Source organism: Diabrotica undecimpunctata, chromosome 9, assembly GCF_040954645.1.
Source record: "Diabrotica undecimpunctata isolate CICGRU chromosome 9, icDiaUnde3, whole genome shotgun sequence".
NCBI classification, from domain to species: Eukaryota; Metazoa; Arthropoda; class Insecta; order Coleoptera; family Chrysomelidae; genus Diabrotica; species Diabrotica undecimpunctata.
Genome location: NC_092811.1, coordinates 14,979,963 through 15,001,086, shown reverse-complemented (window position 1 = coordinate 15,001,086; position 21,124 = coordinate 14,979,963). Strand labels below are relative to the sequence as shown.

The window sequence follows — 21,124 nt, the reverse complement described above, 5'->3', positions numbered from 1 at the left end:
AAGTATATTAGGGAAATCTTAACAAATTAAGAAAGTCTGTTCTACTATAGTCCATTTCCATCATATTGATAGCACATTATGTATGCAAATCCCTAAACTGTTGATACGGGTGACTCAATGAAAAATAGATATTTGTCAACAAGTTTACAGAAGTATATAGGAAAACAATTTTAAATTGAGTATGACCACCAGGTATAAAGGTTGAAGCAGAATAGAATACAATAGTTTTGAGGGTTACTAATCCCTAAATAAAGTTGTCAGTGTCGGAGTGATGGAGATTAACAGGTACTAATGAATTTGCAAGAAATGTAAGATATTTATTTTATTGGTTATAATTATATAAAATAATTTGTGGCCGTAACAGGGGCCGATTTGTAAAAAAATGAATATTATTTTAATCAAATTCCATTTCAGATTCACCGCTTTCTTCAGAATCTAAGGAATCTTCAACTCCAATGTTAATTATTACCGGTTTCAGCATTGCATCAGTCATATTATCCAAATTTCACATTTTATTTTCTTCCTTGTGAGCATGACTAACAGCATTTTTCCAATTTTCTGGAGTTACTTTTGATAAGGAATGTTCTAATAATTGTTGTAAGTCTTCTAATTTAAAAGTTTTGTTGTTGCGTCCGACTTCACCCTTTACTTGAGACCATATATTTTCTATCGGATTCAGATCACAGTGGTATGGGGGTAAACGTAAAATAATTACATCACGGTTTAATGCCATTTCATCAACTATATATTTTTTATAAGCTGCTTTATGTTGCTTTACAATATGTAATAATTCCTTTTTTGTCGAATTCTCCTTGTACTCAATTGCGTGTTTATCCAACCATTCGATTATCTCTCCTTTTTTCCATGCCGTTGTTGGCAATTTTTCTGCTAGTCTTGAATGGTAACTAGCATTATCCATGACTATGACAGAATTTTTTGGAATTAGATCCAACACTTGCTCAAAATATTCTTCAAAAACGTCAGCAGTCATTTCCTCGTGGTAATCTTTAGTTGATTTTGAGGCAAAACTTAATAATCCACCATTGACAAAACCGTATTCGTTTCCAATATGGGTTATTATGAGTCTGCGTCCTTTTCCAACGGGAATATTGTTTATTCCAGTAGATACATCTTCGATGAATACCTGACGGGAACTTTTCACATTTGTATCAACCCATAGATATGGTACAGTATGACCTTCATTTAGCCAAGTCTCGTCCAAATAAAAAATTGCTTTCCCTTCTTCTCGGTACTTTTTAATAGTTCTTAGATAATCTCGTCTCCAACATGCAATGTAATCTTTTTCAATTAAAACGGATTTTCTTCTATTCTTTTGCCAACGAAATCCCATCTCTCTCAATAGTCCCCATAATTTCTTGTTGCTTATGATTGGTAACTCTTCGTTTTCTCTAATTAATGTTTGGATTTTGTCCAATGTTGGAAATTCTTTGTTAAAAAAAAAATGAGTGGACGCTGCGTCTTATCATGTTTTTATGTATTTCTTCAATTTCCAAAGGTTTACTCCCTCCACTCTTCTTGGGAGATGAAACAGTTCCTCCTTTTCTTTCTTTTAGGAATCTATAAATTGTTGCTTCTCCAACCCCTGTCATATTTGAACACATGTTAACGATTTCACGAACATTACTTAAAGGGCGTTGATGTACAAGTGCATCGTGTACATTTAATATTATATTTTTCTCTCTTAGACTGAAGGCACCTTTAAAACTACACTTAACCGGGATAAAACCTGTTGTCGACGTCATTTTTAAATGCAAATAACAAAATATCGACACCAAAAACGTAGGTAGGTAAGACACGAACAATGTACATCTACAAATTAAATGGAAGATGCAAACAATTTCTAATTTATATTAGTGGCATAAGCTGTAATGTGGCATAAAAACTACTTAAACTATCATTAGTGAAGCCTTATCAGTAATTCCATGTAATCGTTCAAAGAAGGTATTCTTTTTGTGTTAGGCGGTAACTTGTATAGAAACCAATAATCACCTTTAAATTACTCTTTACATTAATTTATTTCGTGAAACATTGAATTCTCTCGTTAATCACCCGTGTATAATTAACAATAATCGTGTGGCATATATACCGACGTTTTTTACGCACAAAAAAGGTATAGTGAGATTAGTGGACACTTATTTTACAGAAGATTTTTTAAAAGATAATGAATTGTTGACGGCATCTTAAAATATTGGGTGACAGGTCAACAGGTCAAAAAACCATAGGCGGTGACGCCTATGGTTTTTTGACCTGTTGAGGATTTGCATACATAATGTGCTATCAATATGATGGAAAAGGACTATACCTTCTCAAATGTTGCGCAAGCTTTAGATCAAAGCCCAAGCAAAATATGTATACATTTCAGACAGATACTTTAGAATGATGCACATATTTTTGGGATATTAGAGGTAGAGTATAAGATACAGTTTATTAGGTCCAGTTCATAATAACAGCTATTCTATAAATAAGACATTATTGAAGTAGCAACTGACTACAAGTTGCAGATGAAACTTAAGAAAAACCATTAATGGACTCCAAAATAGCGAATCAAATTAAATGAAGCTCAGAAGCCGCGTTGATGCCCACGGCAGGTTCCAGGCCCAGATAAAAGAGGAGGGTTGATGGGCCAGGTTAGCATCCTACCCAATGTAAAAGAAAACAGGCTCAAAGAACCGATATAAAGCCTCGGAAGCAGACGGAACGTAAGATGACGAACAACGCAAAGAAAAAGAAAAATAGAAGGAAAAATAAGCCCACAATCAGATTGGAAACATTACTTCTTTTAAGATCAAAGACCAAGAGATAATATAAGAACTGATAAATAAAAACACAGACATTTGTGCAATCGAAGAAACCAAGAAGAAAGGTAAAAGCCAAAGAGGCTATAACCAATATTTTATAACATACAGTGGAGTGAAGAAAGAAGAACGAGCACGAGCAGGCGTACGTATACTTGAAAGACAACATAAATAACTGCCGTTATATCTCCGAAAGAATAATACATATATGAACATCAGAATGGACTATTAAATGTCATATCTGAATTCTACGAACTATTGCAAATCATCCTGGATGAAATACTTCAAGAAAAACCATTATTAAGATTTTATAAGATTTTTCAAAACACATCAAACGAATAAAATTACCTTTTAAGATGAACTTTTAGATGGACCACCTGAAATATTTAGCGAACTGAAGTCCCCTGTGTTGCAGGGTATGCTTGGTATCTTTGAGCCTTGTTTCGAGAAGCCGGAATATTCGGACGTCGTTGGTTTAATGGGAGGCGGTAAATTAACCGATGGTGTTTCTTCTAGTTTATCCAACAACGATTCCTCGCTTTTGGCTTCTTCTAAAAACGGTAAAACAAAACTATCCGTTTTCATTATTTTTGGCTCTATTTGAGTAAATGAAACGTTGGAAGGTATCAAAGGACTTTGAGTGATTGGACAAGATAAACCAACAGGACTGAATGGATCTGAGCTGACGTAACCTGGGATAGGTGATTTTCTTTTGTCGGGAGTTAAATCTTCTGCCATACTGTTTTCTGTGCTCAAGTCTGAGAAATCGATATCATAGTTAACTTTTGATAATCCAAGGTAGCTGTTGTCATCAGGAGTTATGCTCTCAAAACTCTTATCTTGTGCTGGAGATTGTAATAATAACTCATTCGAGTAAGTCTTTTTTATAAGATTAGTACTACTTGGTAGTGTTATACAGGGTGTAATGTCCAACTGCAACTTATTTCTGGTACTATCTAAAGCATTGATTTGACTAAGAGATAAATTTTGTAAGTAGTAGTTTTTTTGTAGGTTTAAATCCTCTTCAGGCTGAATTTCCTTCTGTGATATGGATGATGTTATTGCCGACGAAGATGCAGCTTTCATCTTTTCTGTAGTTAATGTTGTCAATGATAGTGGGGTTTTTCTTGGCTTGATGATCATCGGTGTTCGTGCAAGTACAGCTACAACATTTTCGCAGATTTCCTCCTAAAATGAAAAAACGAAAATAAAACAATGTTTATGGGCCACATATTCTACATTATTATATTTTTTATAACACTTTGAATTAAATATTATTTTATGCGAGATTAAACCACAATTGATGGTAGTGAGAATTACATTGGTTAGAAAAACAAATTATTAATAATCTTAAGATGTAAGTGTTTATAAATCAGCACTGCTTGTAGATTTTCTAAGCTTTCTTCTCGTTTCAAAATTATTAAAATTTAAAAATCAAATCAAATTCAAAATAGTTGTTTAGAAAATCCCATCGAGTTAGAATCTATGGAGAGGGCATCAAGTAACTAAAAACGACCTCACTTCGGCCATATTGTTATGATAGTTGTGTCAGATCGTGTATGATTGTTTACGTTTGTTGTTTTTAGAATATTTTTAGTTTTATAATACTTTCAACAGTAATTGTAATATTATATTGTGATAATAATAGTTTCTTGTTCTCAACGTAGTTGCAGTAGCAGTAGCAATGCTGATAAAAATAACGTTTCTTAGGTTAATATACAAATATGTAAACAAAGTAATGGCCCGTACTTCAGAGAATAAATAACGTAGTTATAACTAACGTATAATTTGATTGTATTAATGATTCTTTATATATTATGTATATATTTCGTATTTTTAGTGTTTAGAGCGGGATATAATTACTCTTTCCTACTCTTTTTTTCCCGTCTAGAGACCATCTGTATCTTTCTCGTATTGTTTTTGTCTTATTTTCTTTCCGTTCTCGTCAGTTTATATCTTTCACGTTATCGCTCTTATCTAATTTTCTATTCATTGTCGTATTTACGAGGTTTCCCTGTTCTTTCAAAAATAGGGTGGTACCCAAAAGTTTCTTTTCCTACGTGTATTTACCTCACTCGCGAATCTCTTGTGGTCTAGCTCTGTCAAACCCCGACCAAGACACCTCTACTAGACTGGAGCCCATACCGTGGTACCCTTATTTGTGCAAGCGTGTTGCCAATTATTAGAGCATTTTCCATCTTCCAACAACCTGACAGTGGCATTTATTACGCTAAACTTTTAATCAATGTGCATCTTATATTTCTACGTTTTAATCACTTTATTTCCTACATTTGTTATACTCGCGCAGTTAGTGAATTTAGTGTACATTACATGATTTTTTAATAGCTACCCAATGGCAACCCCTTTAATTTTAATTAAATATCATAAATCATAAATTGTATAGTAGTTCTAATATTATTGAGTCCGGCCCTGATCCCACCGCCATATTGGTATGATCGTTAACCACACCTTCTGGTGTAGTTTTTAAAATATTAACGTTAATATGCTCATTGCTTTTCCATAGATTCTAACTCGATGGAAAATCTACTACGTCACCAATTCGACAGTTGACTCATTCGGCGTCGTTTTATAGGTATTAGCTATATTTTGCCTAAATTTTTGAAAGATGTACCCCTAATTATAGATGACGTGTCTCTGACCTGCTATTAACTATACCTCGACAAGAAATGGGAAACTCAGTTATAAATGTAAATTGATCCACTATAGTCCAAGATCCCAGAGCGATCAGACATAACTTATTTTCACACAGATGAAACCTTAGAGTCTGAGTAGCGTCTCGTGTGCTTTGAATACCTGCGTATTTATGAAACTTGCTGAGTGACACCTGGGCAGGTACCAGGTGAGAAAGGTAACTAAAAATAAGAGCTATTTAACTTAAATTTACATAACTGATTTTTATACATATTTTGTAGAATATTATTTTGAAAATACTGTAATAAGTGTCAGACACTTGTCATGGACCAGAACTTTTGTCAGACGCTTTAAAGCTCCACTAAAATTAAACGAACTTTACTTACTTTTACATGTCTGATTTTTAAATATGTTATTAATGGAACTATAATAAAGTTATATTTAATCAGCCAGACAAATTAAAATGACCAAACATCCCTCAAACACAAAAATTAGTTAACCAGAAGTATGAGCGCAAGAGTGCTGTGCGCATGAGCCTCAGAGTAAAAAATTCAAATACATTAAGAATATATCACATAATGACGGTACTTACATTAAGAATACTTACTGTTTTCGATCCGATTAAATATTTTTGCATCTCTATTTAAAAATCAGACATGTAAAAGTAAGTAAAGTTCATTTTATTTTAGTGGAGCTTTAAAGCGTCTGATAAAAGTTCTGGTCCATGACAAGTGTCTGACACTTATTACAGTATTTTCAAAATAATATTCTACAAAATATGTATAAAAATCAGTTATGTAAATTTAAGTTAAATAGCTCTTATTTTTAGTTACCTTTCTCACCTGGTACCTGCCCAGGTGTCACTCAGCAAGTTTCATAAATACGCAGGTATTCAAAGCACACGAGACGCTACTCAGACTCTAAGGTTTCATCTGTGTGAAAATAAGTTATGTCTGATCGCTCTGGGATCTTACTCTACTAGTACCAGGTACAAATCAAATACTTCGGTTAGTAATAAAATCAAAATAATATCGGTTCACAACATTTTAATGTCTCTCTGTACAGTTTCATAGGTAATATGTGGGGTTTTAAAGTGAGCCAGCTGTAACAGCATACGTATTCACGATGCGCTATTGCAAATTAAAATTTGGTCAGCACAGATTATTCGAATTCTTAATTTTTTAGATTTATCGACAGTGTTTCATGACGGCAATTTGAAATTTATTGTCTACAACGAGAATTTAATTTGTTTGGGAAAGAACCCCGGCACATTTTTTATGTAAAAGTGATTTCAGTTAAATTGTCTGAAACGATGCAGAGAGAAATAGGTTAGGTCATGAGGATTAAAAGTTCTCATTGCCCCAAGATCCAAAAATCAATTGTTTTTTCTGAGTTGCAGAGGTTCAAAATGTCTAGTTTTAGTCCATTTGAATTCCATTTGTCCATTTTGTTTAAATTTCAATAAAATAATCCACTGTTTGTAGCTTTTTTTAACATTATTTATTATTATTGACATATTTTGTTTATTTAAAATGTTTATTTACGCAGCACAAAAAATAGTCCACAATTTTTGTAATAGTTTGATTTATTCTCTTTTTTACTAAATAAATAACAATAAGTTTAGAATATAACATATCAGTCTTCAAGAACTATCTTAAACAACAATAAAACATTATTTCACTAAGACATATCATAAAAAAATATTACAAGAAATATAAACATAATAAAATTAAGCCGAAATATTGTTACAGTCATTGCAAATTGGATTTACATGTTCCAAACAAAGATATTTTTTACAAATCGATCAAAAATATTTCGTTTTTCGATTTTTTTTTCATCCACAGTCATCACACCTACCAATTGCTCCAGGAGTTCTTTGTAACTGGCACGACATCTCCATCCAAATGACAGACCTCCTTTAGTCGAATCTTTATTGTTTTGGATATATAGACATTTTGGCTTCGATTCTTCTGGTGGGTGTACATAAGGCTAAATGCTAAATTTGTCAAAACTTCTCGTTTGATCTTTGTTGAATTTGGAATGTTACAATTGTAAATAACAAAGGAATTTATTGCTGTATATGTTGTGATGATTCCAATATTAATACTATATACAGAGTGTTGTATTTAAAAACCAAAGTTACTAATAATATCAGAAAAATGATAAACCTGGCAACATAGCAGGCATCAAATTTAAAATCTTCATATTGCAGAATAGGAATATCCCGGTTTTAATACAATTCGGACCATCCATTAACAGATAATTAGGCGTTTCCAGACTTTTGGTCCACCCTGCTCAGGAATTACTGTTATATATTTTATTCAAATTATTTGTTCATAGTACTATAAACCTTTCGCTGCGGTATACAAAAATGAGAGTAGTACGCCCATGCGAAGGTATTTTTTTAACGTAACGTGCAAATTTTTAATTAATTGACTGTAAATATCCCATTGTTAGCCAAAATATTTTTTTTTCTATTTTTTACAAAGTGCTCATGTGCGTCCTCTGCATATGTCTAGGATTGTCAAAAAATATGCGAAGGACTCACTTGAGCGTCTTAATAAAATAATAAATTATGCTTAAATGATTTAGTAATGGTCTGATTTTGTATAAGCGATCTTCCGAGAGTTGTTCATGCTCTTGTACATTTTCAGAAAAATGAAAGCATCTTAGGATGGGTAGATACCGGTCTCTGCTCATATATTTTGGAAAATAGTCTATGGGTTTTCAAGTTGTCTTGAATTTTAGGCAACCTTACTGTTCCGGTATGCATTGTTAGCTCTAAAAAATTTGCAATTCTGGCATCCTTCCACTCTGAAATTCCCGAGCGTTCATCTCCACTACTAGTAGATAGCACTTCAACGGCGTAGCAATTCGTCTGCGAGACTATAATTTGTAATAAGTTATCATCAACTAATAGTCTGATCCAATCATATGGTTCTTCACTTGGAGAATCGACCAATAATTTATTTGTTTTGGTAAAAGGAATTTCTTTTATAGTATCTGTTGCATATGTCCATAAATTTTCATTATCAATTTAATACATTAACCTACCTATCTATTGAAAAAGGGAACTTTTTAAAAAAAAAATCTTGTGCCCTCTGTGATCCACATCGCAACCCTTTAAATTTTTACTTAAAAGGTTAATACTCTGCCCATTATGGTCTCGAGTCAGTAGTTCAATGATAATAATTGAATCGTGGATAACAAACAGATAAAAATAAAACTGAGTAATAATATAGTCAGTAAAGAATTAGGAAAATTAGAACTGGGATTTTTTTTTGTTTTCCAAGTAAAGATTTGCAATCTGTCCTATTTGATAATTCAAACAGAGAAATTAACATGAGCAAAGAATACCTGCCAGTGCTGGTACCTTTCTTATTAAATTTAACTAAAATTAGTATTAAAAAATTTTTTTTTCCTATATTCTAAACAATTTACTTATGAAAATCCATCTGGTGAGTCCAAGGGTTTGTGTCTCTTAAGTCTTCTCACTTCCCTGCTGTTGTCCAGTAGGTTTACCGAACTAGAATTTGGGCGAATTTCTAACCGCTTTAAAACTGGGAAAATAATGGCGAAAATGTAGAGGTTGGGAAATATTACTTCCCATTTTTGATTTTTACGTATATACTTACGCCAAGAAATCAGTTAAAAAAACTAAATTCCCAGTGAGTAGATCATTCACCGCTTTCCTCAAATTCCTGTCTTTGTTTGAGTGTTCTCTTGTATGGAAGAAAGAAGTTGTTGGCGAAAGTATTTATTTACATAATTTGCTTTAACACAAATTAATATATGTCAAGTTCTGAGTGTTCGAAAACTATTAATTTTAACCTCGAAAGCACAAAGCTTTTAAAATATCAAATTGCTGCGGAATTATTTACGCAAAAGTAGATGACAATTTAAAAATCCTAAACTATTAGTGTACCACCTTTCTTTCTTTAGATGGACCACCAGCTAGTGGCCCTCGGTAACGTAGTTTCGTCCCTAAGCCGAAAACCAGAAACCCAGCAGTTAATAAGTATTCGTAAGTGAGTTTTCTCACGAATTGAAAACATTTATGAGTTACGCCAAGTGTTTTCTTATTTCAATTACACATATATTATATTCAATTATTTATTATTTTGATTAATTAACCTGCGATTTCAATACATCCTAATCAAACGGACTTCAAAGTTCATTTTTTAAAATTATTTAAGTAGAAAAGAGAAGTAGTATGCAAAAGTCAACGTAGATTAAAATAAACATTAGTAATGTGGATTTATTCATTTTTATGTACTTTTATAAGCCGTTTTTAGAGTAATAATTTTAAGAACCAATATTTACAAGGCTTCTAGAGTTGTAAATTGTACTATTAGCTTAAATCGTCTTAAAGTATAGCCAGCACATTTGCCAGTAATGTAATAAAATTCATAAACAAGGCCATTCAAGGTTAAATCTCATTTGACTATCTGAAATACTGTCTAAGAAAATTAATTTACTTAAATTGTATATTGTTAAAACTGTGAAATATATGTAGTAAGATTCTTCATCTATTGTATATATTTCTTTTAGTTGTAACCTTCTAAATCCACATACCGTCTGCGGAAATTCACTAAGGTTGTTCAATAGTAGCAATCCAAGATGACGAGTCTTTGAATAATTTCACAATTATACCAAAAATTGAGGAACTAAACCATTTAGTACATTTGGAGTAAGTTCCAAGACTAAAAAATATACTAGAATTATAGGAAACATTTAATCTCCTAAGTCGTTCCAATCAAACAGCATTGCAGTTAAAAGGTTTGTTTATTATACATCATTTTATGGATGATACATACATATAAACGATTAAATAGACAAATTATGTTAAAAACTAAATATTAAAGCCGGCGTATAAAACAAATTTTCAAAATGAGTACAATAAATGGAGCGGACATGACATCAAGTGATTTTTTTTTGCTTTAGTTAATACTAAAACTAAAAAATACTACAAACTAATATTTCTCGTGTTACCACATAGTTAACATCTTCAAGATGTGATGAATTATGGAATATGCCTAAACGATAACTACCCTCGATCCAATAACTTTTTTGTTTACTAGTTTCAATAATATAAACATGTTTATTACATGTACCCTGCAATTTTCCGACGATTATGGAATCCTTGAGGAATAAAAAAATACAAACTAGAGAACATTGACATAACATTAAAGCAGAAGTTACATTACATATATAATAAAAAGATTGTAATTTTTACATAAATTAAAAAATATTTCAACTTAGTTAAGTTTTGTCAAATTATATTATAAAAAAGTTTAAAAAAGTGATTGTCAAATTATTAGAATTTTGGCAACATTGCAATATTGACGGTTTCTTTTAATGTCAATAGAGAATTTTTATATTTGATTCACGAAATTTGTTGATCACGCAGTTGATATTTTCATGGTTTTTATAGGCAGTAGCATCTTCAGGCTGTTGCCAATAAAACATTTAAAGCTTCATATTTTGTATAAATGGTTATATTTAAAGTGTTTGTATTGCATAATCTTTATATGCTGCACTGACTTTAATTTTCAAACTGTAGCACTCGAGTCAGGATCACTTGATATGTTTGATGTTTTTTAATTTTAGCAACGTTTCCACAAACTGCTCTTGTATATTATAATTACAATAAGTGATGTAGTTTCAACAAAAACCAGAATACTATGATAATGTTAGTAAATTTACAGCTTAGGGTGAAATTTTGGTAAATGAAGTCTAATCTATCAGTCTTCAAACATAATTCGAGTTTTTTAACTGAACAGTAGTTAAAAGGAAATAAAACAAAATAATTTTGAACTATATACACAAAGAAACCACAACCTTAAAGCTACTTCACATTTTATGCGACTGTTACCTTTAGACGTTGCATATCTTCTCTAAGTTTCTGGGTAGTGTTCTGTACGGCTGTAGTCCTTTCTGATAGACCTTTTAGGAGCGAGAGGTGCTCGCACAATTGGTGCATTCCTTCGCAAGCAACTAAAGCCGATTCCCATGCACTGACCACTGTCAATTCTCCTGACATGTACGCTTCGAATTCTTGTTGGGGCATGTTGAGTGATTCCGCTGTGAGATTTTCTATGAACGATACGGCACAACACTAGAAATAAAAAAATACAATAGAGAAATAAACCAGGCATTAGATTCTTGAATTATTATAGTGTATTTTTATGTATGAGAGAGTAATAAAACAATAAATTATGTATGCAAATCCCTAAACTGTTGATACGGGTGACTCAATGAAAAACAGATATTTGTCAACAAGTTTACAGAAGTATATAGGAAAACAATTTTAAATTGAGTATGACCACCAGGTATAAAGGTTGGAGCAGAATAGAATACAATAGTTGTGAGGCTTACTAATCCCTAAATAAGGTTGCCAGTGTCGGAGTGATGGAGGTTAACATGTACTAATGAATTTGCAAGAAATGTAAGATGTTTATTTTATTGGTTATATATAACCAATTAAAGTTTAATAAGTACCTACCTATTTGCAAAATAAAGTTTAATTCTTTAGATAAAATAAAACGTTTTATTTTATCTGAAATGAGTGCATTCCACGAAGTAAGGGTTGCAACAATCAAACATTTAATTCTTTAATTCCAGGAATCTACGACAGTAATTGACTAGATAATTACCTTCTAAACTTATTCCACAGAAAATGTGATAGTGGGTTTTTCCATTTTGTAGGAAGGTCCAAGTGGCGTATTCAAAATTCTTAACAGTTCACTAAAAGTAGGTACTTCAGTTGCAAGGTGCAGTTTATTGTGTATACTAGTGTTATGGAAAATTTGGAAGTGCCGTGTAAACGCCGAAAAATTGGTCCTCTAACAGTTAATGAAAAAACATTAATATTTAATTGTTTTAAATCATTTACAGACAAACGTTTATGTGAAAGTGTTGATGAGACCGTTGAGTTAGTTAGCAGTACACTTGGTGTTGGGAAATCTACGATTTACAGAGTTATTAAAGAAGAGAAATGTGGTAGTTTTCAAATGCCACGTAATGCTCCAGGGAAACCAAAATTTCAAATAGAATATCATTTTAAAGAAGGACTTCGACGGAAAGTGCATGAATTCTTCTTTAGACAAGAATTTCCAACATTGGATAAAGTTCTTGTCTCAGTTCGAGATGATAAGGATTACCCAGAAATGAGTCGAAGTACGTTATGGAAACTTTTAAAAGAAATAGGCTTCCGCTGGAAAAAGAATCCCAGAAAGTCTATTTTATTAGAAAGAAGCGATATTGTCATATGGAGAAGACATTTTCTAAGAACCATAAAGGAAATGAGAAACCAAAAAAGAAAAATATTTTATCTTGATGAAACATGGATCAACGAGGGTCATACACCAAATAAATTTTGGCAGGATAAAACTGTTACAAGTCAAAGGAACGCTTTTGTAAATAACTTATCTACTGGTTTAAACCCACCATCAGGAAAGGGACGCAGGCTGATAATAGTACACATTGGCAGTTCAGACGGTTTTGTTGAAGGTGGTTTATTAACTTTTGAATCAACTCGTACCGGTGACTACCATGAAGACATGAACGCTGATGTCTTTCAAGAATGGTTCGAACAAATGATAGATCTTCTTCCTAAGAACGGTGTAATAGTAATGGATAATGCAAGTTATCACTCCAGACTTATAGAAGGACTGCCCACAACCAAGTGGTTAAAAAAAGACTTGCAGAATTGGCTGAGTTCAAAAAATATTACATACCATCCCGGATCTATAAGAAAGGAACTTTATTCGTTGTGTGCCCTTCATAAAGAAAAATTTAAAAAATACGAAATTGATGAAATTGCCAAAAATCGTGGAATGACAGTACTTAGATCCCCACCATATCATTGTGAATTAAACCCGATTGAACTGGTATGGGCACAGATAAAGAGTGAAGTTTCAAGAAAAAATACCACTTTTAAAATTCATGATGTTAAACAGTTGTTTTTGGAGGCCGTAAATAATGTAAAACCTGAAAACTGGGAAAAGGCAGTAAATCACACTATTAAAGAAGAGGAAAAAATGTGGAAGCTGGACAATATTACTGATAAAATGATCGAGCCAGTTATTATTAATCTTGGTTCTGAAAGATCATCTTCTGAATCTGATTTGGATTTGTAACAAGTAGCTGTAAGTTTTATATTAATATTTTTATTCATCTATTTAACATACCTTAGACGGTTTTAAAAACTCTTTTACTCTTTTGTAATTTTTAAAAATTAAAAAAAATGTGAATTTTTTAAAACCCTTTTTAATGTAGGCCAGTCAGTTCTAATATAGTGTGTGATAAAAGAGGTCACTTTTGTTTACATACACGTAACACTTTATAACACTGAAATAATTCATTTATTTTTTACAATTATTCAAAGTAATTTTTCAATTAATCTTGAGCACGCCCATGGAGTGGTCGGAGCTACCAGTTAAAATTATGCTAATTACTCTCTCGTTCATAAAAATAAACTATAGCTGAACTTAAAGATAAATACAGAAAATAAAAGATGTACACATTGGAAATACGACTGGAGAACAAAATTTACTGAGATGTGAAGAAAAAAGACAAATTGCAAATATTGGACGAATTTTTAACTTACCAAATTAGTAAAGTAGTATCCGGCTTCCCCCTGCATTAATCGGGAATCTTTGCAAAACCTTGTAACATACAATATGTTACTCTTCAATCGAGCTGGATTAGCCTTCAGAACAACAAAAATTAACGCAGGCAGAAACTCATCGGCGCTGACGGGCCCACCTTGGCAATGCTGCAATACTTCTACGACGCTGCGACAACATTTGACAACGCATGCCAGTTTTTCCTGTGGAGCTTTCATCGAGTCCATTCCAAGAAGGTCGTTGATGGCAGTGTAGACCAAGTCGCGTACTTCGATACTAGTTTCGCTTATGCAACAATCGAGATGATGAGCATTTACCCAACTGAGTTTGCGAATTCTGTCTTGGATGATAAGGTCTTTCTCCTCGTCATTTGTGGTTGGTGGGCAGAACAGGAAACTGAAAGAAAGCAATTATTATAAATGCGTTTACACTGTTTCAATGGTCAACCTATTTTAAGTCGGTCTACAACACAATACGAGGATAGATTGATATTAAACTAGCCTTTGATAGATGGCGCTACTTGATACCGAATTGGTTTCGGTGTTGACATTTGCCATTCATAACATGACGTCGGTCAAAATTTTAAGTTTTAAAAACAATTAGTTTGGTTTTTACAGCCGTCAAAAGCAAGCAAATTTTGTGTTTTCGACTCGCAAAAAAGTCGAGTATCGTTCGGTGATTAAGTTCCTCCACAAAAAGGGTAAAACGAATATGCAAATCAAAGCCGACCTGGACGAAGTTTATGGTGAGGTTACACTTTCATTACCAACAGTAAAATTTTGGAAAGCTGAATTTGTTCGTGGTCGTACGTGTGTTTTTGATTATGAGCGTCCTGGGAGGCCAAATGAAGTCACCACGCCGGAACTGATCAACAAAGTCCATGACATGATTATGGCAGATCGTCGAATTAGGCTCCGCGAGTTAATAGAGGTCCTAAACATTTCCTGCGAACGCGTACACAGCATCATTCACCATCATTTGGACATAAAAAAGCTATCCACGCGATCCGAAGGATTTTTTTTGCCGATTTATCACCGTTGATGAAACAGTCGAAACAGTGGCGCAATGCGGCGAAGGGCCTCGGAAGAAGGCAAAGAGTGCACATTCGGCCGGCAAAGTGATGGCGACTGTTTTCTGGGATGCGAAGGGCATCATCCACATCGACTACTTGGAAAAAGGAAAAACAATCAATGGTGAGTACTACGCAGCATTATTGGATCGATTCGATGCCGAATTGAGTCGAAAACGCCCCGGTTTGGAACGCAAAAAGTGCTCTTTCACCAAGACAATGCACCGGCTCACCGATCGGCCGTCGCCATGGCAAAATTACACGAATTGGGCTATGAATTGGTTGAACACCCACCGTATTCCCCAAATCTTACCGCCAGCGACTTTTTCCTGTTTTCAAACCTAAAAAAATGGCTCGGAGGACGACGTTTCGCAACAAATGATGATGTCGTCGCTGATACTTCTGCCTATTTTGAAGAGCAAAAGTACTATTCGGATGGGATAAAAAAATTGGAACATCGTCTTACTAAGTGTATCAAGCTAAAAGGGGACTATGTTGAGAAATAAATCGATTTAATTCCAAAAAACTTGTTTTTTTCTATCAAAGGCTACTTTTATATCAATCCACTATCGTACTTCAAACATTTAGTCAAATTCGATGTTAAATTCCATTACATCCATCCCTAATAGGACGCTATGAGAAACTCGAAGGCCTGGCCGTACCTCAGAGCTTCTTCACAGCGTCCATTCCCCCAGGGTGGAATAACTCGTCAGCCATTACCTACATATCCACATCATGCACACCGAAAAGTGCGCACCATACTAGTTAAAAGTCATAATAAAACACAAAAGAAGGAAAAGATTAATGTTCTATGGTTTTCTAATCTTATTGCACAACGATAACTGTCCTAGGTAAACACACAGCTAACCTCCTAGCATTTTACTAAAAACAGCCCAATAATTCTGAAACAAGCCGTTCATTTTGAGGTTTATGTAATTTCAGCATTTCAGCCAAGAAGAAACTCTCAGAACATCTACCAGGAGTTCACGAAAGAAAACCGCCTTCTTCTCTTCCTTAACCGGCTATTCTGTCCATCTTTTTACTAAATTATTTCGCTACCACAATCCAAATTTGGTACCCAATCCTGGAAGATGAGAACTAATGCTTAAAACGAAGATCTCCTGTCTAAATTCCGATCTTCTACACAATTATTTACATTTTAGAGTAAATTGACAATTAGACAATGATGTTATAAATCCAATGAGCAGAATTCTACCCCACTCACTCAGATTGGAATAGATCAGAAAGAATCCTGACAGTTGTGAACATATTTTTGACAAAAGTCAATGAATAAACCAAGAAACGCTATTAAAATGTGACAAATTGGAAAATTACATAGTTTTTTTAAAGTGTTTGCCATAAAAGTTGAAAGCTAGCATATTATTAGAGGTAATTTATAGTTTTATTTTACCCACTCGACAGTGGATATGGAACGGTCGCCATTTTGAAACGATAAAACAAAATTACATGAGATATTACTTATCATATGATCCCATTTACATTTTTTTTACAAAATGGCGCCCGTCCAACTATCGTCTATAATTTCTTACCTGTATAGACTGATCATGCTGTACTTCTCAAAAAACTCCACCAACTTCTCTCTAATCTCACTGGGTACGTCTTGGTAAATGGCGTTCGAATTAAGACGGGTGTGATACAAATTGTAGTGGTTCTGTGCAACTTCTGCTAACTCTTCAATGGGCTTGACATCCAATTCGTTTACGATTTTATTTGAAAACACTTGGCTAAATTTGAAGAAATCTTTTCTGACTGATTCGCCCCATTGGCTGTACATAGATATGAATTCGACCATCAACTTGTTGGCGTCCGGGTTGGTCTGTCTCATGATGTCGATGTATTTTTCAGGTCTTCCAGCATCTGCAAAAGGGTAAAAAATACATAAATAAATGAATAAAACACCACAAACAACATTTTAGAACGCACATAACGGTATTTTCAAAATGATACTGAAATTTTTTCAAAATGATGATTCTACCGCGTTAGGAATATGTTTTTACACTTGCATCTGAAACTATTTTTAAAATAATGAATGAACCATGTGTTTTTCAAGATTAACCCATTGTTTTCTTGTTTACTGGTTGTTTTTATTGGTAGATTACGTAATATTTCCTCTATCTTCTGTTAATGTATTAATGGAACTAGTCCACTATATTTAGCACTGTAGTCTCTTCATTTAAATTGTATAAATGACAAATATACCTTGCTCTTTCAGTGTACTGTAATAAATGGCACTACTCCACTGTCTAGACTGCATGACTAAGAACACCAAGTCATCTACAATCGTTAAATAAAAACTGAGTGAATCATAATACAAGGCAAAATATCAGTAGGAAGACGCCACAACTCCTGGTTGAAAGGCCGAAGGAAATGGTTTGACCGCTTATGCACAAAAATCTTTCGTGCAACAGTTTCCAAATCGCCAACCTTCGAAAGGAGACGACGTGATAAAAAGAAGAAGTGAAACATAATACATACATACCTGGAATAGGCTTTAAAAAATTTAAAATACCATCTTTTATGAAATAGTAAAGGTTAGAAACAATGAATTTTTTAATAGTTCCTTTAGCGCTCTTCATATGTTTTTAAAACGAAACAAACGATTTGTCGATGTGATAATAAATGGGATGAAAGTTACAAAAATTTGGAGATTATTTAATTTTTTTGGTTAGACTTTTGTTATGACATGTATGGTAAATTTTGACATTATTTACAGATTGTTTGGATGTAAACTCAAAAATTATGCCTTGTGTAAGTGAATATCTTGGAGATTTGTGCAAAACTAATTATTTTAAATGTATTTAATTGTCATCTAAATTTAAAGAGTGGTGAAAGTGTTGTTTAATCGATAAAGTAAGTGCTATGACGGGAGTAGGTTCTAGTACTATTTCTAAAATAATCAAAGAAGATGTGGAAGGAGGACTAAGGCCTAGTGAAATTAAGTTAACTACATCTACACAGTAAATAAACTTTAGACACAATATGAACTGAATAGATAAAATAAAAAACAACGAGAAGAAAGATAATGTGTCCAATTAAATTAAAAGATCGAGAAACTGATTTTTTGGCAACTAATTCATATATATTTTTGGCACTGATCAGAGACTGAGTATTTTAAGTACACCATTCAGGACAGACTGGCTAGCGAAATACAATCGCTAATATGTAACGTCTTGCGGGTATGTAAAAATATAGGGGAGGTATGAATAGGATATAACAAAATAAACACTCGTGAATAAACTATATAATAATAATATTATCGTAGAGCATTTTTCTGGGGCGAAATTTTTCTTTTCGAAGAGATTGCCAAATATCAAATTAGAAACAATACAGTATATCAAGATAAATATAAAGAGCCTAAATATAAACAAAATAAGAGACCTCTACCATAATAAGAAAAACCATACACTGCATAAATACGAAAAGATTAGAAAGCAAAGCTCACTAGACGAAAAATGGAAAAAATTAAAGGAAGTAATATACGAATTAGCAGAAGAATCCTGTGGAAATTAAGAAAATAATTAAAAACCAAAAACGAATTAGATGATGGACAAACCCAGTAAAAGGCGGCTATCAATGATAAAAAAGCAATGCAAAGATACCTGCAAACAAAGGATCTAAGGGACAAAGAACTATATAACAATAAAAATAAAATTGCCAAAAAGGCAGTACTGATAGGAAACTAAAATCCTAGGAAGAACTTGGAAACAGCTTAAATGAAGGTTATAAAAATGACAGTGCATCCTTTTGAAATAAGATCAAAGCCTTAAGAGGACAAAAGAGAACGGAAATTTATGGCAAAAAGATGGAAATAACCAGATACAACGTAAATCACAGAAATGGTAAAAATCTGCAAACACCTGTAAACACGCCTGAACTCAAATGTCAGATCAAACTCCAAGGAAGAACAGAACAGAACATGGAGAATTACAACTGTAATGCTGGAGAAGATGGAATAAAACCAGAAATGGTATAATGGATGGACGAGGAAGCCATAGATTGAGTCTGGATCATAAGTAATGAACCATTGTAGCAAAATAAAACATCAAAAGATTGGGAAATAATCTTATGCTACCAATTTATAAGAAAGGGGACAAAACCAGCTGAATGAACTAACTATATGATATTTCAAACGATATATGTAAGTCTAACGATACTCTCTAATGAAAACATTTTAAAATTGAATCAATATATCAGATTACAGAAAAATTAAAATTATTCTATATATCAGCGATTCAAAAAAAAAATGTGACAAAAGCTATTGTGATACCAAAGACAATTGTTGTAAACAATATCCTCAGTAGCATCTATGGCAAGGTATTAGAGAATCGAAAAGGATTATAGTCAAATGACGCCAGAAAATCAATACTTTTCTAGAGCAGAAAGATCCAAAACTGATCATGTGTATCCATTAAAAAAAAAATAACAGAAAAATAGCATAAGTTTAACCAAGAAATTCACATACACATGACAGCGACGACAGCGTCCTGATAACTAAACTCGTAAAATTATTCTACAATAATATCAAATCATGAATTAAAATAGTACAGCAAAATTTGACAACAAAAGGGATAAAAGGGATAAAAAAAAATACCTTCAGATGACGATACTATATTTTATACACTCCTAAAGCACTTTTTATAAATGACATAAAATTTACGACGCGGAAGTTCGAAAAATACTTGAAAACCTGAAGAACAGTAAAGCAGCAGGTAAAGGTGGGATACCAAATGAACTACTAAAATATTGTGGAGCAGCAATGACAGAACAATTAACAACATTAATTAATAAAATTGTAATACACAATAATATACCGGAAGAATGGAGAACGAGTGAACTAATTCTACTATTCAAAAAAGGAGATAAAAAACAGCCAGAGAATACTACCCTAAAATGCTCATAAATCAGAGGAAATAAAGTTTAGCAGAGAACAACAGGGTTTTCGTAGGGGAAGATCGTGTATAAATCACTAAAGTATAACAGACCAGCATTTCTGTGTCTGATTGACCTAAAGAAAGCCTTTGACAAAGTAAGACTCAAAGATGTAATCCATCTTCTGTATAATAGAGAAGTTCACCTAAATATTATAAAAATTATCGAAAACATCTACCAAAACAACAAAATGGAAGTCAGAATAGATGGAAAATCTATAGAAATACGCAGCGAAATAAGCGTTAACAAAGAAAGAGGATACAGAATGGAAAACAAAAAAATACAAATACTCTGTTACGAAGACGACGCAATATTGATAGCCCTACATGAAGATAGACTGCAAAGACTGGTCCACAGATTTAACATAAGAGCAAAAATTTAAAAACCAAGATCTCTACAGACAATGATTATAGAAGTAACAAGAAAAATCAATGGATGACAGAAGACATTTTGAAATTGATGGTTCAACATCGACTTATAAAATCAATACATAACAATAAAAACAACAAGATTTACAACTATCATTGGACAGCTAATCAAACACTCGAAGAAGCAATATTGGATAGAAATACAAAAGATGAAAACATAATCTAAACGTTAAATAGAGTCTTATGGAAGAGAACAATAAACAATGAGTACAAAAAGGGAATATTTAATAACATAGTGAAATGCATAGGTAATAATATACCGCTGCAAAATATGAACATTGTGGCAAAAATCTAATAGTCACAAATAGATGAAGTCTCAGCCACAGACTTGCCTGTCGTTCAGCAAATTTTCAAAGTTGAAGCTGAGCGCAAAAAGAAGAAAACAAGAAAATGTATGAATAAAACTAAAGATGGTAAAGCTAATGAACAGTAAAGAATCTGAACGCAAAAAGAACAACAAAAAGAAAGACGTAAACAAAACTAACAATGAACGGATGAAGATAAGGATAGATACGAACAAAACTAGAGATAGTAGTAGATAAATGAAGAATAGGACTTCTTTCTAAGATATAAGAATCA

At 33.0% G+C, this 21,124-nt stretch overlaps 1 protein-coding gene across 3 annotated transcripts in view; it reads right to left on the bottom strand.

Moving 5' to 3' along the window:
* The window catches only part of Rabex-5 (Rabaptin-5-associated exchange factor for Rab5), a 90,505-nt gene that overhangs the window by 1,029 nt on the left and 68,352 nt on the right, over positions 1-21,124 (bottom strand). For all 3 annotated transcript variants that reach the window (XM_072542790.1, XM_072542789.1, XM_072542791.1), the window contains 4 exons: positions 16,718-17,045; positions 14,080-14,494; positions 11,344-11,586; positions 3,165-4,004 (listed from right to left, as the gene is read on the bottom strand). In XM_072542790.1, coding sequence (XP_072398891.1) covers positions 3,168-4,004; positions 11,344-11,586; positions 14,080-14,494; positions 16,718-17,045 — 1,823 coding nt within the window. In that variant the 3' untranslated portion in view covers positions 3,165-3,167. The remainder of the gene's footprint in view (positions 1-3,164; positions 4,005-11,343; positions 11,587-14,079; positions 14,495-16,717; positions 17,046-21,124) is intronic.